Source organism: Ambystoma mexicanum, chromosome 10 (assembly GCF_040938575.1).
Source record: "Ambystoma mexicanum isolate Mex_15411 chromosome 10, UKY_AmexF1_1, whole genome shotgun sequence".
NCBI lineage: Eukaryota > Metazoa > Chordata > Amphibia > Caudata > Ambystomatidae > Ambystoma > Ambystoma mexicanum.
Genome location: NC_090932.1, coordinates 1,480,262,646 through 1,480,285,524, shown reverse-complemented (window position 1 = coordinate 1,480,285,524; position 22,879 = coordinate 1,480,262,646). Strand labels below are relative to the sequence as shown.

At 46.0% G+C, this 22,879-nt stretch overlaps 1 protein-coding gene across 1 annotated transcript in view; it reads right to left on the bottom strand.

The window, feature by feature from the left end:
- TMEM120B (transmembrane protein 120B) overlaps positions 1-22,879 on the bottom strand; it is a 267,192-nt gene that overhangs the window by 45,714 nt on the left and 198,599 nt on the right. The window contains exon 6 of the mRNA XM_069619587.1: positions 21,692-21,781. Within this exon, the coding sequence (XP_069475688.1) occupies positions 21,692-21,781 (90 nt within the window). The remainder of the gene's footprint in view (positions 1-21,691; positions 21,782-22,879) is intronic.

Below are 22,879 nucleotides of genomic sequence, written 5' to 3'. Positions count from 1 at the left end.
GGGGTATTAACCATAGCAGGGGAAACATTTGCCCAAGACATTAGCTAAACAGTTCAGCCTTGGTGGGGGAAGAACCGCAGACTGTGGCCGTGGAAGAGGGTGTGGTAGTGACCGCACAGCGCGCGCGCACACACACAGGAGCTCAGATCAGCGGGACACAGGCCAGTGGTGCTGGTGGGCATGGAGCACACCACACAGGCCCAGGCTGGAGGAGGGAAGAAAATGAGTGGTCGGCAGCACACAGGCCAAGGCTGGGGGGCATAGGAACAGCACACAAGCTCAGGCGGGCGGAGGGGGCAGCACACATGCTCAGACGTGGTGGGGTGGGCAGAAGCAACGAGGAGCAGGCCAGGAAAAATAATGTTTTCACTCTTTTCTCCATTGACTTCCCTCTCCTCAGGAGCTGCTTTGCTTGAGCAATGAGATCCGTTCAGTGATATTGTACAACATTTGAATTTTCCATTCTAGGTGTGCCTGACATTTTTGATTGTGGTTTGTAATCAGAGGTAATCATCCCAGTTGTGTTTGGATATGAAAATGCAATAATTCACATATCAAGTCTACATTTCTCTAGTGATGTAAAATGTAGAGACATTTTGAAGTCATTGAAAAAAATGGGCGGGGGGGGGGGGGGGAATTGAAATCTATAAAAAACACTTATTTTCCAAGCACCATTCTGCTGGTTACTAAATGTGCAATTGTTACTCAATCAGCGATTCATGCTTAGACCAAAAGTAATGAATAGACAGTGAATGTTTCCTTCTCAAGTACAATGGCAATGACCCCTGGAGGCAGAAATTGCAGACTTGCCGTTGGGATATGTGTAAGTCGAGAGACTTCAACACGAACAAAATCAGGTAAATGCAACAAAACTGTTAAGGAAGATCCAGTGCTTCTGTCTAAATGGGTGGGTGCAATTAGTTTGAATTGTAGTTGTCATTTACATAGTGCCTTTTACCATTATTATAGTCTCAATGCGCTGGTGGTGGGAACGCCCTCGGGGACCGAAGTCCAGAGTGTTGCAGGTCATGGGGTAAGATTAGGAGGCGTGTGTGCATTTGACAGAATAAGGCTTGGCAGGGCTGGCCAGGCTCCGTTAGATTGCAACCCATGAGTTCAGGCATGTGGATGGTACTGAGAGCAGTCAGGAGATGGCTTGAGTACCAGAGACTCGCTATGGGTGCCCGAATTTGTCATAGGTCTTCGCTATATACTGATGTCAGATGTTGAGGCGTAGTCGGATGTAAGTAAGCAGAAAATTATGTGACCAGCGCAACCAAATTTGTCACAGTCTTTGCAGTATTCTGAGGTCTGCGGGTAGCCATGCATGCGGCCAGTGTCCACCAGAGTGGTGAGTTATAGGTAACTAGAAAATTCGGTGGTTATTTGTTGTATGTGCGTCCGATGATGGCAAATAAAGTCTGCAGTTAAAATCAATTAGGGAAACATGAAATAATGTTTAATTTCCAAACACATCTGGGATGGATGCCTCTCTCTGGCACAAAACAAGAGCAGTAGGGTTCCTGGCGTGTACAAACTGACCTACAAATATCATGTTTCAAATACAGGAAATAAAACTGCGCCATTTTCAAGACAAGCCCTAGTAAGCAGGAAATGAATGCAGAAAAAAGAAAAAATGCACAAAAGAAAATACCCCCTCCACTCCCAAGAATCATCATGCCCTCATCACCGCAACATGGAGTTCTTCAAACTGTGGGGTGCACCACCCAGGGGGGCGCACCCGCATCCCAGGGTGGGATGAGAGCAGAGCATGAATTGTACAAAAAATATTATAATTTGTTAGATTGGAAGAAATGGGCAGGGGCGGCTCACATGGTCGTACTGGACCATAAAACTGTCTCAGGCACCAATGAAAAAGCAACCCACAGTTGCAAATGGATATTCATTCCTTTAGTCACAGACAGTACCCAAGGGGGTGGGTGTTTTATTGTTAAAATGTAAGCAGATTGTGATATTTAAAGAATATTTATTCAGCAACAATGGTCAAAACTACTAGCTGCATAGTGAAGTAACTCAAACTGGCCCACATTGGCCAGAAAAGTGGACCATTTTGGACTGGCCTACACTAGCATTTCTCATTTTTGGTAAGAGCATTGCCCCATTTCCTATAGGCCAGTCGGAGCCTGGCGGCTCATCAATAATGGGTGATGGGGCATCCAACCCGTGGCCACCTCATCCATTATGGGGGAACCGGGGAGCCAGCCCAGTGAAACACTGAGCACTCCCTCAGCTGCTTTTTCCAGCTGAGGGAGTGGCTCCTGGGCAACTCAGTTTCCCTTTGACAGTTCAGTTCCCCAACTGCATATGCTCACTGAGCCATGCAAGGCTGGGGCGTTTTGCTGCACCAGCGTTGCATAGCGCATTGGAAATGCTGGCTGGGGCACTGCATGTTTGTATGTGAGGGGGGGCTCCTGCGCCTCCTCGCACATACAGAGAGCAACCTGGAGGATTTCAGCACCCACGCGCAAGCACGTTTATGTTAATTTATTTTATATTTAAATGTGTATGGATGCGGGTATGCTTGTGTTATGAGGGAGTGTATTGTGATGGGTGCTTGTATGAATGATGCGATTGCTGTGTGCATGTGTGTGTGTTAGTTTTGGTCCGTTGAGCTGATTTTGTCGAGTGGTGAGTAAATGCAGGGGTGGGGGGGGGGGGAGAAGGTTGTATAACAAGCATTTTCTTGCACAATCCCCCTACCCACCTGCCAACATCAGTTCTCCTTCTTAGGCGCTGTGGAGCCCAGGGGACAGGGATGGTATTTATCTTACTGGATATCTATCAGATGTCCAGTCAAAAATACCATGCTTTCCCCCTCCCCCCCCCCCTCAGTGCCAATTGCAAACCGTTTGGCTTTTTACCCTTTTTATTTTAAAGTATGCTCTAAAATGCAACATTTGAACTCATTTTAAAAAGAATAAATGGGGGGGGGGGGACTCCCCCTGAACCCCTGTTGATTGGTTCGCGCTCCCTCACTGCGCTCAATCGCTATGGCATTTTTGTGGGAAATATTTATGCCCCTCCACTTAAAAAAAAAAAAAAGAAAATCACCAGCTCCCATTGGCCCTCGGACTGTGTTGGGAACAAGGTGGGGGAGCCCTGGGACTGCGGTGGGAGCAGGGTGGTGAGAGCAATCTGATGGGTTGGAAGAGCTCAGAGACTGGGTAGGAGTGGGATGAGGGAACCCAATGACTGATGGGAGCAGGTGGGGGAGCACAGGTACTATACTGGGAGTAAGGGTGCGGTGACGGCGTGCAATAGTGTATAGCCATTTGTACATACTGTCCATTTGGCAGTTTTGGGGGGGGGGGGGTGGGCGGCCTGCCCAAATTGTGCACAGGGAGGGCCCAGGCCAAAAAATGTTTGAAGACCACTGCTGTAACAGAATGAAACAAGCATTTTTCTGCATTTCCTTCACCCACCCCCGCCCACTTTAGAAGAAAAACAGAACCAGTGAATATGTTACTTTGCCAAGCTTGGAGTAATGCTTTCTCTTCTTGCAGCAAAAGGTCTGGCCCTAACAATTCCAGAATTATCCCAAGAAAGACAACTAACTGGGCATGGTATTCTTTGCCCGCACTAAAATAACCACCAACCAACCACATCAAACCATTCCACACCGCACCCAAGATGGACACCTTCTAGCCTTCAACGGAAGCATGCTGGCAGAAGATGAATCCCACCAACTCTTCCAATACTGCTACCCTTCCTTTCCCCTCCATATTTTGAAGACTACATGAAAGGGAACAAGGCATGCTCACCACACACTAGGCTCAAGACTGCAGCGGGTGTAGATTGCCTAGGGACGTGACTCAGGCCCTGTGTGGGCCACCAGCCAGAAAGGGACGAGTACAATGGACAGGCACATTGAAGCCAGTGACCTGAAGCATAAGGCTGGTGCTAAAAGGTGCTAAAAGGAACCCAGAAAGCCAAATGGAGATCATTTCAAATTGATCTAACAAAAACTGAGCACGAGGCAAAAGGTGAACACTTCCATTAGGACTAAATCGGGACCAGAGTTGGAAAACGCTTAGAGAAAGAGTAAGTAAAAAATAAGAAAATGCACCCACATCAAAAAAACAGAAAAGACACCAAGAACAGTTCCAACGATAAATGGAAAAAACAGTATTGGGCAATTGGTCCGAGTATATAGGGAAGCAGGGCGGCTCAGTTGTGCGGTTGGAGGCTTGCGTACCAGGCATTCCAAAGTTCAGAATTCTGCAGCTGCACTGAGCAGCATCTTTAGAGCAGTTTTCCAGCCTGGCATGCTGCAGGAGCATGCTTATCAGCAAGGTGCAAACGAGGAAGTGCATGTGCATGTAAGAGTAAATCTGGTAAAGCCAGAACTGGATTTACCATACATGCCACTCAGGAAAAAGAAGGGGTGCTAGAGCCTTCCCTCAGGTGCCACTACATTTCCAGGGATGCCCAGCAGACTATCTTCGTGGCACTTGGTTGTGGAGGCTCGACACAGGCTTTGTAGCAGCGACGGTTGTCACCTGGCAGACTTTAGTCCTTCTCTCAGTCCACGACTCAGCTGATCAGGATGGAGTCTCTGTAGGGACAGAGGCCCACAAGTTTACAGCCAGAGCCGCACTGGACGAGACTATGCACCGCAGCAGTGCCAGAGGTCCAAGGGTATTTGGGTATTGCAGCCCTGGAATGTCATAGCACTTCATAGGATGGCTCAAACTCTAGCTGGTCTCAAGTCTGGTTTGGCCCACTAGTCCACGGGAGGAAGTTGTCCAGTCTGGATGTTCCTGTCACACAGAAGAGAGGGCTGGAGCAGCAGCAGAGTCACTCAGTCGGCTTTGGTGGTCGATGGAACTAGCTGCAATCATCCTCCTTCTTCGGAATGGATCTTCCTGTGGTTGACTCTGGCTTCAGCATCAAGACCGTCGCCTTTTATGCAGGAACCCAGCCAATCAGCATGCATGCAGCACTCAAGTACCCAGTCAGAACTTGATCCAAGCAGACACACTGGAGAACAAAGACCTGAGGAGTTACTGGTGCCTTTGTGGGAGGGGGGGGCTTCACAATGGGAGCTCAGAAAAGACAAAGGAGTGAGCAGGACTCCACCCCACCCTCATCTCCACCCAGGTTAGCAGAGGAAGGCTCAGGACAGGGCAAGCCATCGTCAGTTGGCGAAAAAAGACCGGTACCATTTTGGGACAAGGATACCATGTGTCCCTTACCGCAGCTGCAAATACAACCTGCAATGCAAGTTTCACAAAATCGGTAGAAAGCCATACAATGCCAGCAGCCACTCGGACTTGTCACTGTAACTGGAAAGTTACAGGAGAAGTGGAAAAAGGGATGTTTTGTCTCCTCAGCTTTTTAAGGTGGGAGCTGCCAATTCCACAATTAAAAAAAAAGGTCAGTAAGGATCAAAAGTATCCCACGGTCCTTGATAACATTTGTTATCACAGTGAAAATAAAAAAAGGAGCTCAACGAGCACCCAGCAACACTGCACAGAGTGTGCTGTGTGCTGCAATAATAAATTGCAGATGTCTTACAAGTTGGAGGAAAGCACGCAAAGCACGATTCCAAAAAGATACAACCAGCATGGTAGAAAAAGGTTACCAAAAAAGGTACAGTAAAAGACCTAGTGTGGAAAAAGGTTCCTACTCACTCAGGAGAACTGGTAAAAAAAATCCAGGAGTCCAGCAAAAAGTGCTGGGGGACTCGCATGCTGGGGAGAATTACATCCAAAAAGGAAATTCCACCAAACAGTCATCCTAGTCTTCTCTTTGGTGGTGGAACCGGACTATAGGAATAATGTCTGGGAACCGATTGGTGGCTGCCCTCTTCTACCTCAAAGAACCCGTGCATAGCAACTTAGAGATCGTGACACTAACTGCACTTGTCGATTGATTTTACCCATTATAGCTTCGGAGAGAAAATGTATACTACTGAAAACCACCAATGACCAAGTGGCTTTGATTGAACTGTTGTCTAAGGGCTCGGGGTGGACTTCTCAAGTCATTGATTGTGCTTGCATTGGTTTGTCTTAGGTCATCCAAGACTAGAAATAGCGCTACCAACTCCCACTTTCCAAATGCAGCCATACGGCTATTGTGTAATGTTAACTACTGTTTAAGAATGGGTGGTGTCAGTTTTGGACACCTACTGATTTATATGTATTGTACGAGCATTAATCGTAGTTTACGGCACAGTAGATGTGTTAAATAAATACCTCTATTTTTCCATACACATTACTTGGTCTGCCTGGTGACTGATCTGTACTTTATATCAATGTCTAACCCTCCGAAGCATTGGAGTAACAGCGCCCGCGCCCATCGAACAGCCACAGTTTGGTCAAACTTGGTGTAAACCCTTCAGGTCAACTGTACCTTGGTCTCGTGAGCTGGCACACCAGTGAGGGTACAGAATAATCCTCCTACTGCTAGTTATAAGGAATGCTACAAAACTAAACTAGCAGGCAGCGTTGGCAAGAAGGCCTGATCCCAAGATGGCGACCAAGATTTTCATTGTAGCGAACAGGAGGGCTCAGACGATTTTCGTAACTGAACCACAAACCGCACATGATGCTAAATGAAGAGATAAGGAGACAAGGAGACATGGGGAGGAGGTGAAACCATTAAGCAAGGGTAAATCATGCATAGCAGAGCCAATGGGAAATCAGACCCACAAATCGGCACCTATAAAAGCACAACATCCTGATTTGGAAGAGGTTAGGACAGAGACAGATGTATTGCAGATAGAAGAAAAAGAAAGTCAGGACGGTTGAACCTGCCATCCCAAAACGTAGAGGCTGCAACCAGAAGGGAGCCCCTCCCTACGAATCCATGGTTGCTATAATCTACCCTTCACCTGCTCTTACCACAGGGCACCCTATTAGTAATAGCCAAAAGCTGCTTCAGGCCGCAGCATTCATTTGGGAATAGATTCTTACTAGGAGGAAGCCTCCAGGTTCTTGCTGAAGGACGTTTCATCCCTATTCAAAGTGTGCAGGATGTCAAACAATGACCCGGGCTTTGCATTCCAGGCAGCACGAAAACTGGAACTGTACCCACTATGCACACATCAACATCACGCACACATACTACAATAAGCGAGAACACGCGGCCTTTGAACAGTAGACGAGGGAGCAAGCCAGGAGGAAACCTGGCACGAAATGGGTGTCGACATCACCGAACAAAGGTCATGGTGGCAAGTTCCACAGCAGGCCATATAAACACGTGGCTCCGATTCAGGGCATAGAACTGTGCAACATTTTACTAAATAGATTGCTGACACTTGCTGGGGGGGAAATCTGAACTTACAAGTGGACAGACAATGAATCGAAAACAAAAAATAGATGTTCCTGGGAATTAAATACATTACAGCAGAATCTGCAACCCATCAGGAAAAAAACAAAGGCTTCTTGGCAGGCCACGTGGCTGTAGACCTGTGTAGAGGTCCTAATGCATGGCAGCAATGATGGGAGCGCACATTTCTTCACTGACTTCTATTCCATGGATAGTCCTTGTGGCAGCAGCTCTCCACCACCCTTGCCAGAGCACCTCCCAAACCACCGAATTGTCTCATTCCCCCCGAAAGCACAGGTTGATACGAGGGGACAAAAGAAGATAGTTGTACGATATAAGACATTCATAACGTGCCTATACACAAGTGTTTCGAGGCAAGGAGGGGGAAAAGAAGGAAGACAGACAACGATCTTACTAGGGCAAGTGACATTGTGAACACGGAAGTGCGGGGGGGGGGGCAGTGCAGTACATGGCAACGACAGTAAAAATAAATAGATAAATAAGCAAAAAAGCAAAAATAAAAGTGCGGCCAGCTGGTGGCAAGTGCATGGGTAAGTGCAGACATCAGGTGTCAAGTGCTGGTAGGGGCTGCAGGGATACAGAAAACAGTCCCCCAACTGCTGAGGATGCCAAGGAGGCAGTGCATGGGTGCAACTGGCGGGGAAGGGGTCCTGGGCCCAAGATCAGAGGGCAGCCAGGTGACCAGTTCAGTTTCAGCCAACGCATTTCTCCATGGTATGAACCCGATCATACTTCTGCCAAAAACTCCACAATTAGAAGGCACAGGGGGTCGATTCTATTTAAGAAATTTGACATTTAGGATCCACCTTTCCAAATGAAAATGATTGTAGTCAATACACGAAATTGAATATTTCATCTCTTTCTCAGAACTTGTGAGGAAATATGAGACCCTGCAACTGAGCCCCCCCCCCACAGATAATGAACAGCATGTGTATTACCACGGGATGGTCTTTTAACACATGTTGATGATACCCATCACAACACAACAGTGATTCGCACTGTAGTATTGCACGCTACTAGACTACTTATGCTGGCCCTTAGTTATCTATACTGACATTATGACCAATGATATCGGCTTTCCGACATTACATTATGCAGTAGCACTTCTCTAAATATGCTTATAACCTACATCCATTACACTTCTCACAGCATACTTCCATTGGATGCACTCAACTCGAATATTGGTTTTCTGAATTTTTTAAACATTCGTATTCTGTGTGTACATCATGATTAATATTAATCATAATTTAAAGAGATTCTGACATGATAAATTACTGATTTTTGAGTCTCAGGAGACTATCTGCTCGCCATAAATAAGAACTACAATAGGAGGTTGTGACGTTACGTCATGACGCTCAACAACGGGACGTCATCACGCGACAGCATCACTCTAAATAACGGCCATTTTGAGACGCCGCATTTCGTCGTGGCTTGCTCATTGCAACTTTGAGTGAGATCACATCATTGGAGGTATGAAATTTCCCAGTTGGAGGTTACTACAATTATTATGAAGATAACCTTAGTAACTAGACATTTATTAGATGGATTAGGGCCTAAATGTATGAAAATTATGGGTTGTGTTCCCACAGGCATATCAGCAAACGCAGTTATTAACACTTGGGCCAACTACTGCCAGAATACCATTATCTCAAGCCCCAACCATTGGACAGGGGGTAAGACTTTTGAAATATATCTTGCATCATGATAGATATTCTTGACCTGATGTCTATACTAAATGCTTAACACCAGATTATGAATCAAAACATGTATTCATCTTTTCATAGATATGTTGTGAGAACACACATACCAATGCTCATTGAAGAGCAGGTTGTCGTGTACGCGACCTCAAGAACTAGTGACAGCCATTAATGGACAAGGACTAAGATTTCTGTGATACCATACACAGAGGTAAATACTTTGTATCGTTTGTTTGTGACAATTAACGGGTTTTACTACGATCTCCCCCTAGTATTCAACTATAAGAACTGGACACATTGTGATTATTGATTATTCCTCTACGAATTGTCTTTTTAAAGGCTTAAGCGTGGTTCTGCAAGCCGATTTTTTATACAGCTTATCTGACTGATTATTAAGCTACTCTACAGCCCAGAACACGGGACCCAATGAAAACAAGATAAATTGACACCAATTTAAAGTGAAAGAAACACATTGGAAGAATTGGACATCCAGGTGATGATTTATTGATGAATAAATCATGACAGATTAGCACAGATGGTTTGGGAAACTAAAATGTTATTAATTGTACTTTATAGATCTATTAAAGACACACAGAAGAGGGTGAACAACTCCTGAAGAAGGGGACTACCTACCCCGAAACATGTAGAGTGGAACACATAAGGATCAGCCGCACTACTTAGGATTTATAAACTTTTGGACATATGATAGGATCCTGATGTGTGCAATTGTTTACCTAAAGGACATTGAATGTTGAACATTTGAGAAATCTGATCTGATGTGCATTTTGTAAATCAATATTTGACCAAAAACATTATTTGAACTCTATAGAGAACAAATTAAGTTTTATGTGAATACAACTGAAGTAAAAATTTACTTTTTTTTCGTAAATGGAGTTAAAAGTTGCATTTTTTAAATATATTACAATAATTAACATAATGATTGTCTATACAATAATCTTTGGGTGTGCAGGGGACGGGAGAGTTCCACAAGTTTGTGGACATCTGTAATTCTTACATCAGTTTCAACCAGGAGTTCAGCAGGCGAGAGTAGGAGAAAAAGCAGAAGCAAAGAGGAAGGTTTTGAGGTGCTTCCGAAACCGGAGATTGTTCTCAAATTTCAGGGAGGCAGGGGGGTTGTTCCAGAGGCTCCCAGCCGAAGGAAGAACTACCACCAACTTGATGCTTGGAGAAGCGACTGACTGAGGGAGTTGGAGGCAGGGGAGTGAAGAGCTTGAGAAGTAAGATATTTAGGAAGAGGGTTGAAGGTATTGAGGCCCCAGATGTCCTTGTGGACAATGCAGAACATTTTGAACGTACTCCTTGCAGCCATGTGGAGCCAGTGCAGATATGTCAGTCCTGGAGAGATGCGATCCCTGGGCTTGAGGCAAAGGCCAAGTCTCACAGTCCTGTTCTGAATGAGTTGCAGAGGGTGGAGAGTAGAAGCAGGCAGATTTAGAAAGAGGCTGTTGCAGTAGTGCAGTCTACAGAGAACCAGAGCTCTGGAGACAGTGAGCTTCTGGGAGAAGGAAAGGAAGAATACCTCTGAGGAGGTGCAGCTGGTAGGGTGACTTATTAGAGTAGTCAGATGTGAGGAGAGAAGGAGTCGAAGATGAACCCGAGGTTTTTAGCCTCACCGGTGGGAGCAGGAAGAAAGCCCAAGAGAGGCCGTCTAGAGAGTGACAAGAAAGAAGGGAGCTGGTGTGCCGAGGAGAATCTCGGCCTTACTGGCATTAAGGCAGAGATCATTGGCGGCACACCACTCTCTATATAGACTTGGTAGACAAAGGGGCTCCTGCCAGCATGCCCGATGTTCACCCATAGAGAGGGGACGCACACAGCTGGTGTCAAATAGCTGGGAGATCACCAGCGTGGTGCTGCCTCGCTCTGAAACCGGTCTCTCCCCCCCCACCCCCACCACCACCATTAACAGCCGGGTTGGTGTACCGGCTAAACTGGCAGGAGCTACTCCTGGCCAGTCAACCTAGCCATCCATTGTTCAGCAGGGTCTTTGACATGATTATTCTTTAACCTAGGATCTTCGGGCAGGTAGTCAACGTTACTGGGGCGGTCAAGCCGATGGATTGTTATTTGGAGTTTCTCTCGCACTGGTCATCTGATACACTTACATGAGCGTTATGCTACTCAAGATCCGCCTACATCTGGTTAGAGGTGGGGGAGCCAGCGATTTCATGGGTAGGGCAGAGCCAGGGGGTGGGGTCAGGCCTGGCTCTAGGAGCCCACCATGGGCCGAGCCCGGGAAATGGCTGCACAAAAAGACAGGGTGGGGGATGGCGTCCACGTCAAAAGGGAAGGTGAAAAAACATCAGCAATAGCATGGAGCAATGGTATGGCAAGAGACAGTTAAATATGAAAAGAGTGAGAACTTGCATATCACAAGCGCACAACCCACTGAGCTATCATACCAGCTATGGTATGGAATTAAGTATAAGAAAGATGAAAATCGACTCCAATTGTCACTTATCCAATATTTTCAATGTCAAATGTAAGCAGGATCAGTGCCCAAGCAACCTGTAGGCAAGTGTGACGCCCTGCTGCACTTCGCACTCTGCCTCCATATCACAATTGAAAACAATGAAATTGCAGGAGGCTGGCAGTGCCATGAGATGGAATAACGTGTTGGTGGAAGCAGCACACAGAGCCAGTGTGCAGGGCAAGTGCCATGACTGCTCTCTATCACGCCTTCACTAGACCCTCATGATGTATATGTGAAAATAATTATTTTTGAGTCATCAATAAAGCATTTATCTGTTCATCCAGTCTTTTCAGAGCCTCACCCATCTATTAAAGTGGCGAGCAAGGATGGGGCATGTGTCTAGCTGTGGACAGGGCCGGTGCAAGGGATTCTGCCACCCTAGAAAAACTGTCAGATTGGCGCCCCTCCCCGCCCCCACCCCCAACTCCACTCCTAACCGTTCTCAACCAACCGTCCCCATTTTGTTACCGATTGCCGCACACCCATTACCTCCACCTAATGCATTGCTCACATCTTCTGCTGTGGATGGATCCCATTGCACGCTCCTTAGCCTCACATCTACTCAGAGTGTTATGTTTTAGAAGTCAAATTAAAGCCTCGGTTTCATAAATACAGGATTATTAAACAAGCCATGATACTATAGCAACAACAAATGTAATGCTGAGCATGTGGATCCTTTCTGTAAATTGTATATAGGTAATACAGACAGTGCGAAAACGATTTTGGTAATGTATACTAGACACCTGTGAGCCCATAAGCAGCGCTACCTGATACAAAATACTAAACGTGTTCCAATTCTTACTTACTATGATATGCATTAATTCAACAATAATTTGCAATATGTCTTAGCATTTTTAAAACACCAAAAAAAGGGAAAAACAGTGAGTGACTCTCCAAAACCAAAGAAACACAGGAGCAGAAGTGTTGGGCCACCTGTTGACAAACCATGAAACATTTGTCTGGGTCACCAAAGCCATCATGTACTATTCATGATGGCTTTGGTGACCCAGACACATAAAACACACATATCTAGGATTGCATGTTACTTCATACCAGATGTGCGTTAAATAAGTGAAAATGGACATTAGAAATTAACTCTGAGCTTTAATTTTTGCAACTGTGGACACAAGGTTCTTGACATCAATGTGTTAAGCAACGTCATGCTCTAATGACAAGGTTGCTAGCTCAACAAGTCTTTCTTGCATCATAGAAGATCAAATATAACTTTAGATTTAAAAAGCTTCTTTCCCTACGTGCCACTGAAACATACCGGATTAAGAATCTGGAGAGCGGTACATGTGTTGGGCATACTCTCTCCCAAATTATTGTTGTATACAAATTTCAGTAAATCTTGTACTTGTACTATTTGTATAATGTCTTGCAATTCATAAACTTGGAGTCCTAAGATGAAAGATGTTCCCAAAAGCACACACAAGGAGGCAAAAATCAAAGTTCTCATTGCTGCATGTCAAACAGAATATTGCAATACTAGACATTAGTACCCGGCGAGGGCGCAATCAGAATGAAAGCCATTCTGATTGTCCCTCACTGAGTCGTTACCAGGCCGGGAATCCCTCCGTCGGGATTCTACAGCCTTTGTGCCCAGCGGGGTGTGTGGCAGCCCCTCAGCCAATGAGGAGGCTCGAAGCAGGGCCATCCCCGCTCCGAGCCTCCCCAAGGCTGAGAGGCTACCTTTGCCCCCCCGCCGGAGACAGAGGTAAGGCTTTCCCCCCCCTCCTTCCCTCCCTCCCTCCTCTCCGCACCCCACTTACCTTCTATGCCTTGGTCCCTGGAGGGGGACGTTGAAAGCCTCCAGCCGTGTGAAGACTCGGAGCGGGGCCATCCCCGCTCCGAGCCTCCACATGGCTGGAGACTTCCATCGTCCCCCGCCGGGGACCCAGGTACGTTTTTTTTCCCTTTCCCCTCCCTTCCGCCCTCCCAACCCCACTGACTTTTTTCGGGAGCGGACGCGCTGGATTCGGTTTACAGCGCGTCCGCTCCCGATGGCCGCCATGGAAAGGGAAAACTAACTCAGTTTTCCCTTTCCATGGCAGCCATTTTCTTTGATGTCTTTTTTCCGAAACGCTGCAGCGTTTTGGGAAAACAAAGCTTTTAGTGCCCCGGTCACGCAGTTTTTGCGGGCCGGGGTACTAATAGCTATATGCCCCTCGCGGTGGGGGCATTACCAACTCTAGTAATGCCCCGGGGCCTTTGCTAAGGCCCTCGCTTCACTCAGGGCCTATAACTATGGACACTGGGGCATTACCTGAGTTGGTAATGCCCCCGCCGCTCGGGGCATATTGCTTAATTATACATGTGGGAAGTAGAGGACTTGCAGCAATACATTCTCCATGTTAAATCACATTGCCATTTGCACCCTTCAGTGCTATTCACACTGCTATTTTCCTTGGTAAAACAAGCTGTGGTATGCGTTTCCTTATATCCTCATTGCACCTTACTAGCCCAGTCTCCCACCACAGCTGACATCACACCTCACCGTACCACCAAACACACTTCACCAAATGGGACGACAAGAACCTCCACAAAGGACAGGGCCGACGACATGAGCTGATGCTGTTCACTGCACACACTCAAGCTTGAAGCAAAGACCCCAACTAGCAGACCGCCCCCCACATAACCATAATGCTCAAACATACCATAACAGACACAGACGAGATACCTTTCCACTTTAGGGCACAAACCCAGGCCACATCCCAAAAGGCTGCACACCAAAAAAGATAAAGAAGCTTGCCCTGAACACCGAGTACATCCAGTTCCAAAAGCACAGCAGCGCAGTCTTGCACTGCTCTAGCTCCCAATGCTCTTACTACCCCAGCCCAATTCGTTCCACAGGTGCCACAGCGTGTTTTTACTCTCTACACATGCTTTATGGCAATGAAGCCACCAAGCAAACTTACTCAGTTACATTTCCGAGCAATAAAAATATGTTAATCGCTTTTGCAATTGCTGTCCATTTGTTTTTTAAATTCAGACTTTTGTGCCGACACCGTATAAACACCATTATGAAAGGCATTAGTTATCGCCGAAACTGTCAGGCAAAGAATACAGCAACCGTAGTCAGACTTTATACAATATTCTGCTGTATTTGGAAGAAATGTGGGCTAAGCTAGGAAATATCCCGAGACTCCTAGATTGGACCAAAATTCCTGAGATTCAAAGCCAAGTCCTGGGGTGTATTAGGCGATGTCGGAGCAAACATGACTGAAGCAGTAATGATGGGCCAAAAACTTTCCAGAGCAATTGCCAGGGGTTATGATTGTCAGTTGTTCACCAAACCCTGTCTGATGGTAATTAGGCCACAGAAGGGGGCCTTTGACAATGGGGGACCCTCGCACTTTTGAACAGCTCAGAGGGAGTGCTTAAAAGTTGCAAATATCCCCACTCAGACACAGGTGCACTTCTGTGCCTTATTGTGGAGCGGTTGATGGGACCCCGGAATTGGCGGGATCCAGGCTTAACACCCGCCCTACAAGAAATGGATTACTATAGAATTCACCTTGGTTTCACCTGCTCTCATAGGAATCCGTTAGGAAACGCTGCCTGCATAGGAGACAGAGGAAAATGAAAGAGTAAAAGCAAGTTTACCTCCTTTTCCCCTTTGCCTCGTGAACAATCATAATTGTGTGCAGTGGACCCCTAAGCGGATAGGTGCACTAGTAACTTTGGGGATCCCCTGCAAGCAATTTACATTGTTGGCAAAATGAGGTCAGTCATTGGTTTTAGCCAAAAAGATTTTGTTGCCACATTCTTTTTGCGGACTATAAAATAAGCATGAAAACATATGCATCATCGGGGCTTCAACATCCCACTTAATCACTGGAGGAGTAATTGATGACAACTGTGATAGCTTCAGAGGTGATTCTGACATTTGATGCTTGTTGGGAGGGTGTTCATCGGCCACACGGGTATAGCATAGTCGGTATGTGTATTGTGCGTTTGAATATTTGGGCATATTAATATGCATGAAATGAATAAGATGAACCTAAATAAATATATTGTTAACTGTGTATTAAAGAGTGCTCATCCAAAGTCACATCCATGTTTTGACAAACAAGCTTTCCACTGAGAAAGAACATCACACCACCAAATGTACACCACCAGAAGGTGCAGATAACTTCCTAAACGGCACACTAACCCATCACAGATGCACCAGCATAACTTTCTACGCTCCTTAATGTTGTGTTATGTTATGTTAACAGAACTTGTTAAAAACGCACATGTATGCCCTAAGGCATCTTGGTGCTTAAGCACTGCTCTGACAGACACCACAGGCAACCACACAATTACCTTAAGAACCTCTAGTACACATTAACCACTCCCACAAGCGGGTCACACATTGGGCCTCATCACGAGTTGGGCAGTTTCCCGGCAGTATTCCCGCCGGGATACCGCTCGCGTCAATAGCTTTACCGCCAACCCCCCCGGCGCTATTTGCACCGGATCACGGGTTTGGCGGAACGGGAATTCCACATTGGGCCCATTTGGTCATTCCCCATTGCCAATGGGGAATTCTTGGCGCGACTACCGTCAGCGATATTACCGTGTGGTTATCGCGCCGAAATTTGGCAAATTCATGGCGGATTTACCGCCAGTTGACAGCTGGGGGTAAATCCTGACAAACCAGTGATTTGGTGGACCCTTAAGTGCAGCGGTAATGCATTACCGCTGCATTTAAGGGTTACCACCAAACTTGTGACGACCCCGAATGTCTAAAGCAAATACACCCCACAGAGAGCCTTATCTTTTCAGATCTTCACATATTAACACTGTATCAAAGCAATCTTGTCCTGCTCCCCACTACTAAATTAGTTGCCTTCCCTTCCTCTTGCAGATCCTACAGCGCCTAGAAACTGAAAATGGAAGGTGTGCTATTCAGAGTCTATAACATAGCATAACAGGGCATAGAAAAGAGTTTCACTCATTGGGGCACAATTCTGAACGGCCCAAGCAATCACTTGACTGCACACCTACCAAGATTTATTTGGTACAAATATTTTAAGTTTTCAATTTGTAGGTTCTTAAAAGTTTGAAATAAACTAAATGCTAATAAAATAAAAAATATATTCCCAGAATGCTAAATAATAGAAGCCTGAAACAATACATTTTAACACCACTGTACTTTCACCACTTTCAGACACACACTGAAAGAAGTTGTGTAATGAACTAAGTTAGGTATGGAAATTGTGTTACAAACTTCCAGCTCATTGTTATGCACTTTTGTTGCATATGTTAATGTTAAGAACATGTCACTATCTTCATAAAGATAAACTTCATCTCCCCGGATCCCATCTCCTATATCTCCCCTCCCCGTGACAATAGTTTCAGCTTATAGGTTGCACTTTCAGTTCCATCCAATAGCCACAACCAATAATGATATGGTGGAGGGCTAACCAGGATGTACCAGGAGGCCAACAACCCTCAAGCCCTCATTGTGAAGGATGTCCTCAGGTTGACCTACTCTGCCCTCACACTGGACTATGTGCATTTATGACACCTTTTCTAAATATCAGGTCACCCTCATTCTGTTTCGTACAGCTTCAAGGATACTTCATTCAGAATTCATGTCTCAACATCTGCAGGACACTGGAGTACCAGGGAACTGTCAGAATCCTTTCCAGGAACATTTTCCAGAGATGGCCTGTGTAGGTGATACCAGAGCGAAGCACAACACCACACATCACTCTGTTGTCATGGAGTCTGTTGTCCAGAGTAAACGAAGAATAACGCGTGGATGCCTGTGCTCAGTAGTAACAAGCCAGCTCCATAACTCTCTCACGTCAGATACGGTGAACCTGAGACCCACCACCTCATTTGCGTAGAATGCAGTGCCTCTGGTATAAGTCATATCTATCAAGAGAACGCCACAATACCAACAATGTGAATTACAGCTTTTGCCACAGCATCTGAGGGGTCAGCCACCTACAAGCCAAAATCACCCAAGGCAATTCTGTGGGAAACATTCAGCGCTACAGGGAGGTCCAGAGCCTCGTGCCCGGCTACGGGACGGCCAATGGGTTTATAGTGGCCAGGCCAACAAATGACGACCCTCCAGAGTGACATGTGAGTACTTTCCCAGCACAGGGTACCACATTACCACTCTTCCCAAAGCAGGCAAGGGCCAATACTCACTATTACATCCCTCGGACACACCCGGAAAGATAAAGGCGACAGGCACAAGGGGGTACAATATTTCATAAAAGATACAGGATGGATCCAAATATAACACTTAAACACTCTAGCAACCAGCACCTCATCACAACAGTGGCAGAGTGGGAGCTGGCACCAAGTTGATTTTGGAGGGAGCCACCCTTGGCCAGACTTCTCACCAGGCATGGTGCGCCCACTCTGAAGCACCAGCCTGCTTGTCTTTAATGGGCCACCATATTTTGCATAGCGGCAGCATAAATGCATTGAAGGTTTGTGTGATAAAGAGTCATACCTGCTCCTGCCATTACACTGGGAATCGGACAGCGGATGAAATCAGGATTGCATTTATAATGTAGGTGATGGAAGCAGTTGATAAAGCACCAACGTGAATACTGTAATTGTGCAACACACCTCAGGTCTAGGCATGGACGGATGGGGACGGTGGTTCTGTATCTTGTGGTTGCAAGCAGTGGCAGATCGAGACGACTGGACAATTGAGTGACATTCTCCCTAGGAGACCCTCTGCACTGATGCACCAAAGTGCAAAAACTGTCAAGTTAGTTTAAATTGAGCTTATTTAGGCCACAGGGTTTGATTATTGCCAATGTCTTCTCTATTGGCACACCAAACAATTATTGGTGTGCCAATAGAGAAGACATTGACATTTTATTTTTCTAGCAGGGAATCCTAAGCACCACCTATACCCTGAAACTATTGCATTGGAATACAGCTAAGAGGGTGATGGGATGTGTTGAGACAAAACGTGTGGGTGTTTGGTTATTTGTTCACCCATTGACTCCCCATGGCCATTCCACCCGCTTTATGCCTCTACCCGCTATAATCGCATTCTGCTGGGATCTCTTTGAGCTAACCTTATCAAGAAGTAGCATAAACCTTTGGTTGAAATACCTGTCAGTCATTTCAATGGAGTCTTCTGCAGATAAATGACTTAATTGGATCTCTACATGCACTCCTGGTGGAATACAAAACTTGACCAAGGGTGCCTTCAGCCACTTGATTTATATGCAGTGTGCATGTCCTTCACTAAAGTTCTGTTAAAAGCAAGCATTGCCAACAGGTTTGGCCTGCTTATAGATATTAAATAATAATTTACCAGGCACTACTGCTATATGTCCAGGTAATCTCATCCTTTTACAGCACCTGCCAATAATTACCAGTTAGTACCATTATACCAGTACCTGGCAAATACCCACTGCTACCCTACACAAAAGTTGAGTTTTGGCATTGCCAATGCTTTTTCAGCGGTTGTCGTGGCTTTTTTGGAAAAGTAGACCCTTCCATTTAGCAAATGCACTACTCACGAACTCATTTAGGAATTACTATCAAACAAATCACCAGATGATCGAGGACTTGTGATCACTGCCCACTCTGTAAATCGCCAATAAACAGAGCCTTGCAGTTCCCAACACTGCATTTATGGAAGGCTCCCAGAAGTTATTCATGTCTTTAAGTTTATTTGTGATGCTCGATAGTCAAGTACACCGTATTTCAAGGCCTCAAATGCACTTGGAGGTGATCCTGGGCAGCTAGGGCTCTCCCCAAATACAGAATGAGGGGAGTGGAAAAGTGAGCTCTTTGGCTTTAGCCAGACTTGCAGTGATTTCTTCACCTGCGGGTGGTCTTGCCAGTTCCTGGGTTCTGTGTAGAATTACTCACTGTGGGCAATGCAAGGCGGGTGGTACTTAATCCCTGAACAGCCCACCAACCAACCTTGTGAATATGCACTTATCCTTCAAAGCCAAAAAGCCACACTCATCTACATTCTCAGCCAAACTCTTACATTCTCATGTATGTAAAATGTGTGATGTTTACTTTGATGGCCGGACTAGCAACGCAGCCATTGGTGCTTCGCCTATGGTCACAGATATGATGGACCGTTATCCCTGCTCTGCAGAGGATTTGGAATGTATCTGATTAAGGATCAGCGCTGGTGTTGCTTAACAGAGTTTTAAGGCGCTTCATGAGCCCATGCAGGGGTGTTGCTAGGCCTGGAAAAGACCCGGGGCTAGGTTAATGTCGGAATTGTCAGGACTGGGGGCTAGCTAGCCTTTTGGTTGTAGCTCCTGAGATTCTATCCGGGGCTACAACCAAAAGACCAGAAGCTACAGCCCCCATAGCCCCCACCCCTAGCAACTACTCTGAGCCCATGTGTCCCGGACTCCATGGGAGCGCTGGTATGCTGCACACAAAAGGCCTAAAATGCGATCATATCCGAGGAGGCAGCCCAAGTGCAGGGGTCAAGAGGGGTATCAACAGCAACAGGGACAAAGGTATGACACAGCTGAGGGGAAGGCTGTCTCACCGGATGAATCTGCTCCTTCTGCCAAGGCAGTAGCAGGAAACTCTTCTTGTTCATCGGCTGCCTGCTCTGCTTTCTCCACAACGTCCCTTTGAACATCGTGGGATGCCTGGTACTTCTAACGAACAGACAGAGCAGAGGGGCACATGCAATGCTCAGTTCGTAATGCGCAGGTGCCAGCCAGCGCTGCCACACATGCCAGTGCCACTCGCGACCCAGGCCTGACCTGGTGCCAAACTTCACGGAACCACCTGGTATCCGACTCTGCTGCTGCCGCCGGCACCAGGCTGCAAACAGGGGACAGGGCTGGTACTATCACAGGCAAGGCAGCACACTAAACGTAGTGTCAGTTAATGCAGCATTTTGAGACTGAGCAGCACCACTCCATGTGGACGTGGGATTCTATGGGTATACATAAACAGCCGAAACTTTCTCCCACGTGCAGAGGGCAGCCCGTGTTTTGCAAGTCACGACGACCAGAAAAGGACTACCTGAGCCAGACATCACTGCAGGGTCAGATGCAGGGAGGCAGTTGGCAGGCAAATCAACCTGACACGAGAATAAGGTAAGCTTAATTGTTTTTATATTTTTCCATAGGGCACACTGAAAAATGACGCGCCTTGATGTCGGAATCTGTGCTTTCTATAGAAAAAAAAAATTAATGGCTTAAAGTTTTAGCCTTTTCATTTCTTAAACTCCGTTTGAACGTTTTTACCCCAAGGTGCTTTTTGTTCGGCAGTGGGGGAATTTCTCACCCAAGATCGCAGTCATTTTATTAGTTTGTGCAAGTCCCTAGAATAAAAGTTGAGCTCCTTTAACCCTGCATTCTTTTGTAAATTATCAGAGATTTGCATTGGGAAATTCAAAATACACTCGAGGAAGCGACCTGTCCGGTACTTCAGCGCTGCGAGTCCTGCAGCAAGCACCATAACAAACAAGTCCCTGCCAGCCAGGTCCCAGTCAGTAAGGCAGCCGGAAGCCAGGCATGCAGGTGCGAGTGGAAGACAGGCAGGCAGGCAGGCGCGAGCGGAAGACAGGAAGACACAAGCGCGTCTTTTTTAAAAAAAAAAATTTAAATCAAAAAAGGTTGCTTGGGGCAGCCACGCAGTGTTGCCAACCTAGCGACTTTCTCGCTATATTTAGCGAGAAAGTACACCCCCCTAGCACTTTTTCATTAAAAAGCGGCTAGCGAGAAATCTAGCTACTTTTTTCAATTGGTTTGGAGACTTGCTCATTTATGCAAGTTTCCAAACCAATTGAAAAAAGTGTGGTCATTCGCCCGTTTTCTAACAGGAGTAATGCAAAAACACACTGATTACTTAAAAGGGAGGTGTTAAAAGGGGAGGGGGCCACAGTAAAAGCCATAAATCACAGGGGGAAAGAGGAGGTAATTATGCAAATTAGCTAGTGACGTCATCTAGCTACTTCTGGTGACTTCTAGGGGAGCCAATAGCTACTTTCTTCACTGAGGAGTTGGCAACACTGAGCCACTGGCCCGAGGGGGGTAGGGGTGGGTGAATCAGGCTCAAATCCTAGGCTGGGCTCGGGCCACCCCGAGCCCGGCATCTGGTCATTTATGAAGGAGGAGCTCTCGCATCATGAATTTACAAAGAGAACAGACATTTTGCAGATGAACAAAAGAAACAATGAATAAGAAACCAATCAGAAAAAACGATATTTCAGACAAACGTACAATACCTTGATCCGTTGCTGATGAGAATGCTTTCCCGTATCGTCAACGTACAATAATACCAAACCAACAAGAAGTTAAAAACTTCATCTGTCACCCTGAAACAAACCGCAGACAAGAATTAAGTTCGACATAATAACAAAAAAATTGCACACAAGATACCATGAAATAAACAGGGGATAACAGTACAGGCAAATTATTTCCAGAAATAGAGCAGATTGGAGAACTTTCTCGGATGTTGCACACAAGGTTTCGGTATTAATAGCAACCATTGTATATGTAGCCTTTTATCCACTCCAAAATCTCATTATCAAGCTCACACGGATGAGTAAGCATACTAGGAACGGAACCTGCGTCATGTGACACTCTAGCAGTGAGTTAGGACAGCCACCTTACCTGCGTTAGCTAAACCGGGGAAGGAAGCGCTCCATTATGTAACATTTAGTCAAACCCATGTTTTTAAAGCTCTTATGCACATTTACCTTGCAAAACTAAACACTAACTTATGCTTCCTCGCTCATTTGAAAAGGTTTGCAGGAAACCATACTCAGACTGGTGACAATGACAGCCAATCACATTTTAAGCAATGAGTTGGTGGTTTAAACATTTAACCAACGCCAAGCTTTATTAATGTAGCGATCAAGAAAATCAAAACTAGGTCCCCAGTCCACTTAAAAAAGAGAAAATAGGAGAATCAAGTTCATAAGTCTCAGTTTTAAGCCTAGTATCCAGCATAAGCACTTATCTATGAGAAATCTTCATAATTGGAAGGAAATGAAAGCTTCTGAGCAAAATTGCAAATACCCTTTTTATAAATGCCAGTAAGACAGATCCTTCTCATTGGGACCCCTGCTCCCCCTTTCCCTCCCACACCTTGGCCGCCCTCCATGGACTCCCTCGCCTCACCCTCCTGTGAGGCAAAAACCTGGGCAACATATTTGACTCTCCTTCTCTCCACACATTACAGACCTAGCCAAAAAGGCCCACTTTCAGCGGCACCTCCTCAGAGGTATTCTCACTTTCCCCCAAAAACTCAATGTCTCCAGAGCTCTGGTTCTCTAAAGGCTTGACTGCTTCAACAGACTATTCAATCTTCCTAACTGCACCCTACGCTCCCTTCAACTAATCCACAATAGGACTGCAAGACTTATCCTTGGCCTTAAGCCCAGGCACCTCATCTCTCCAGCCCTTAAATC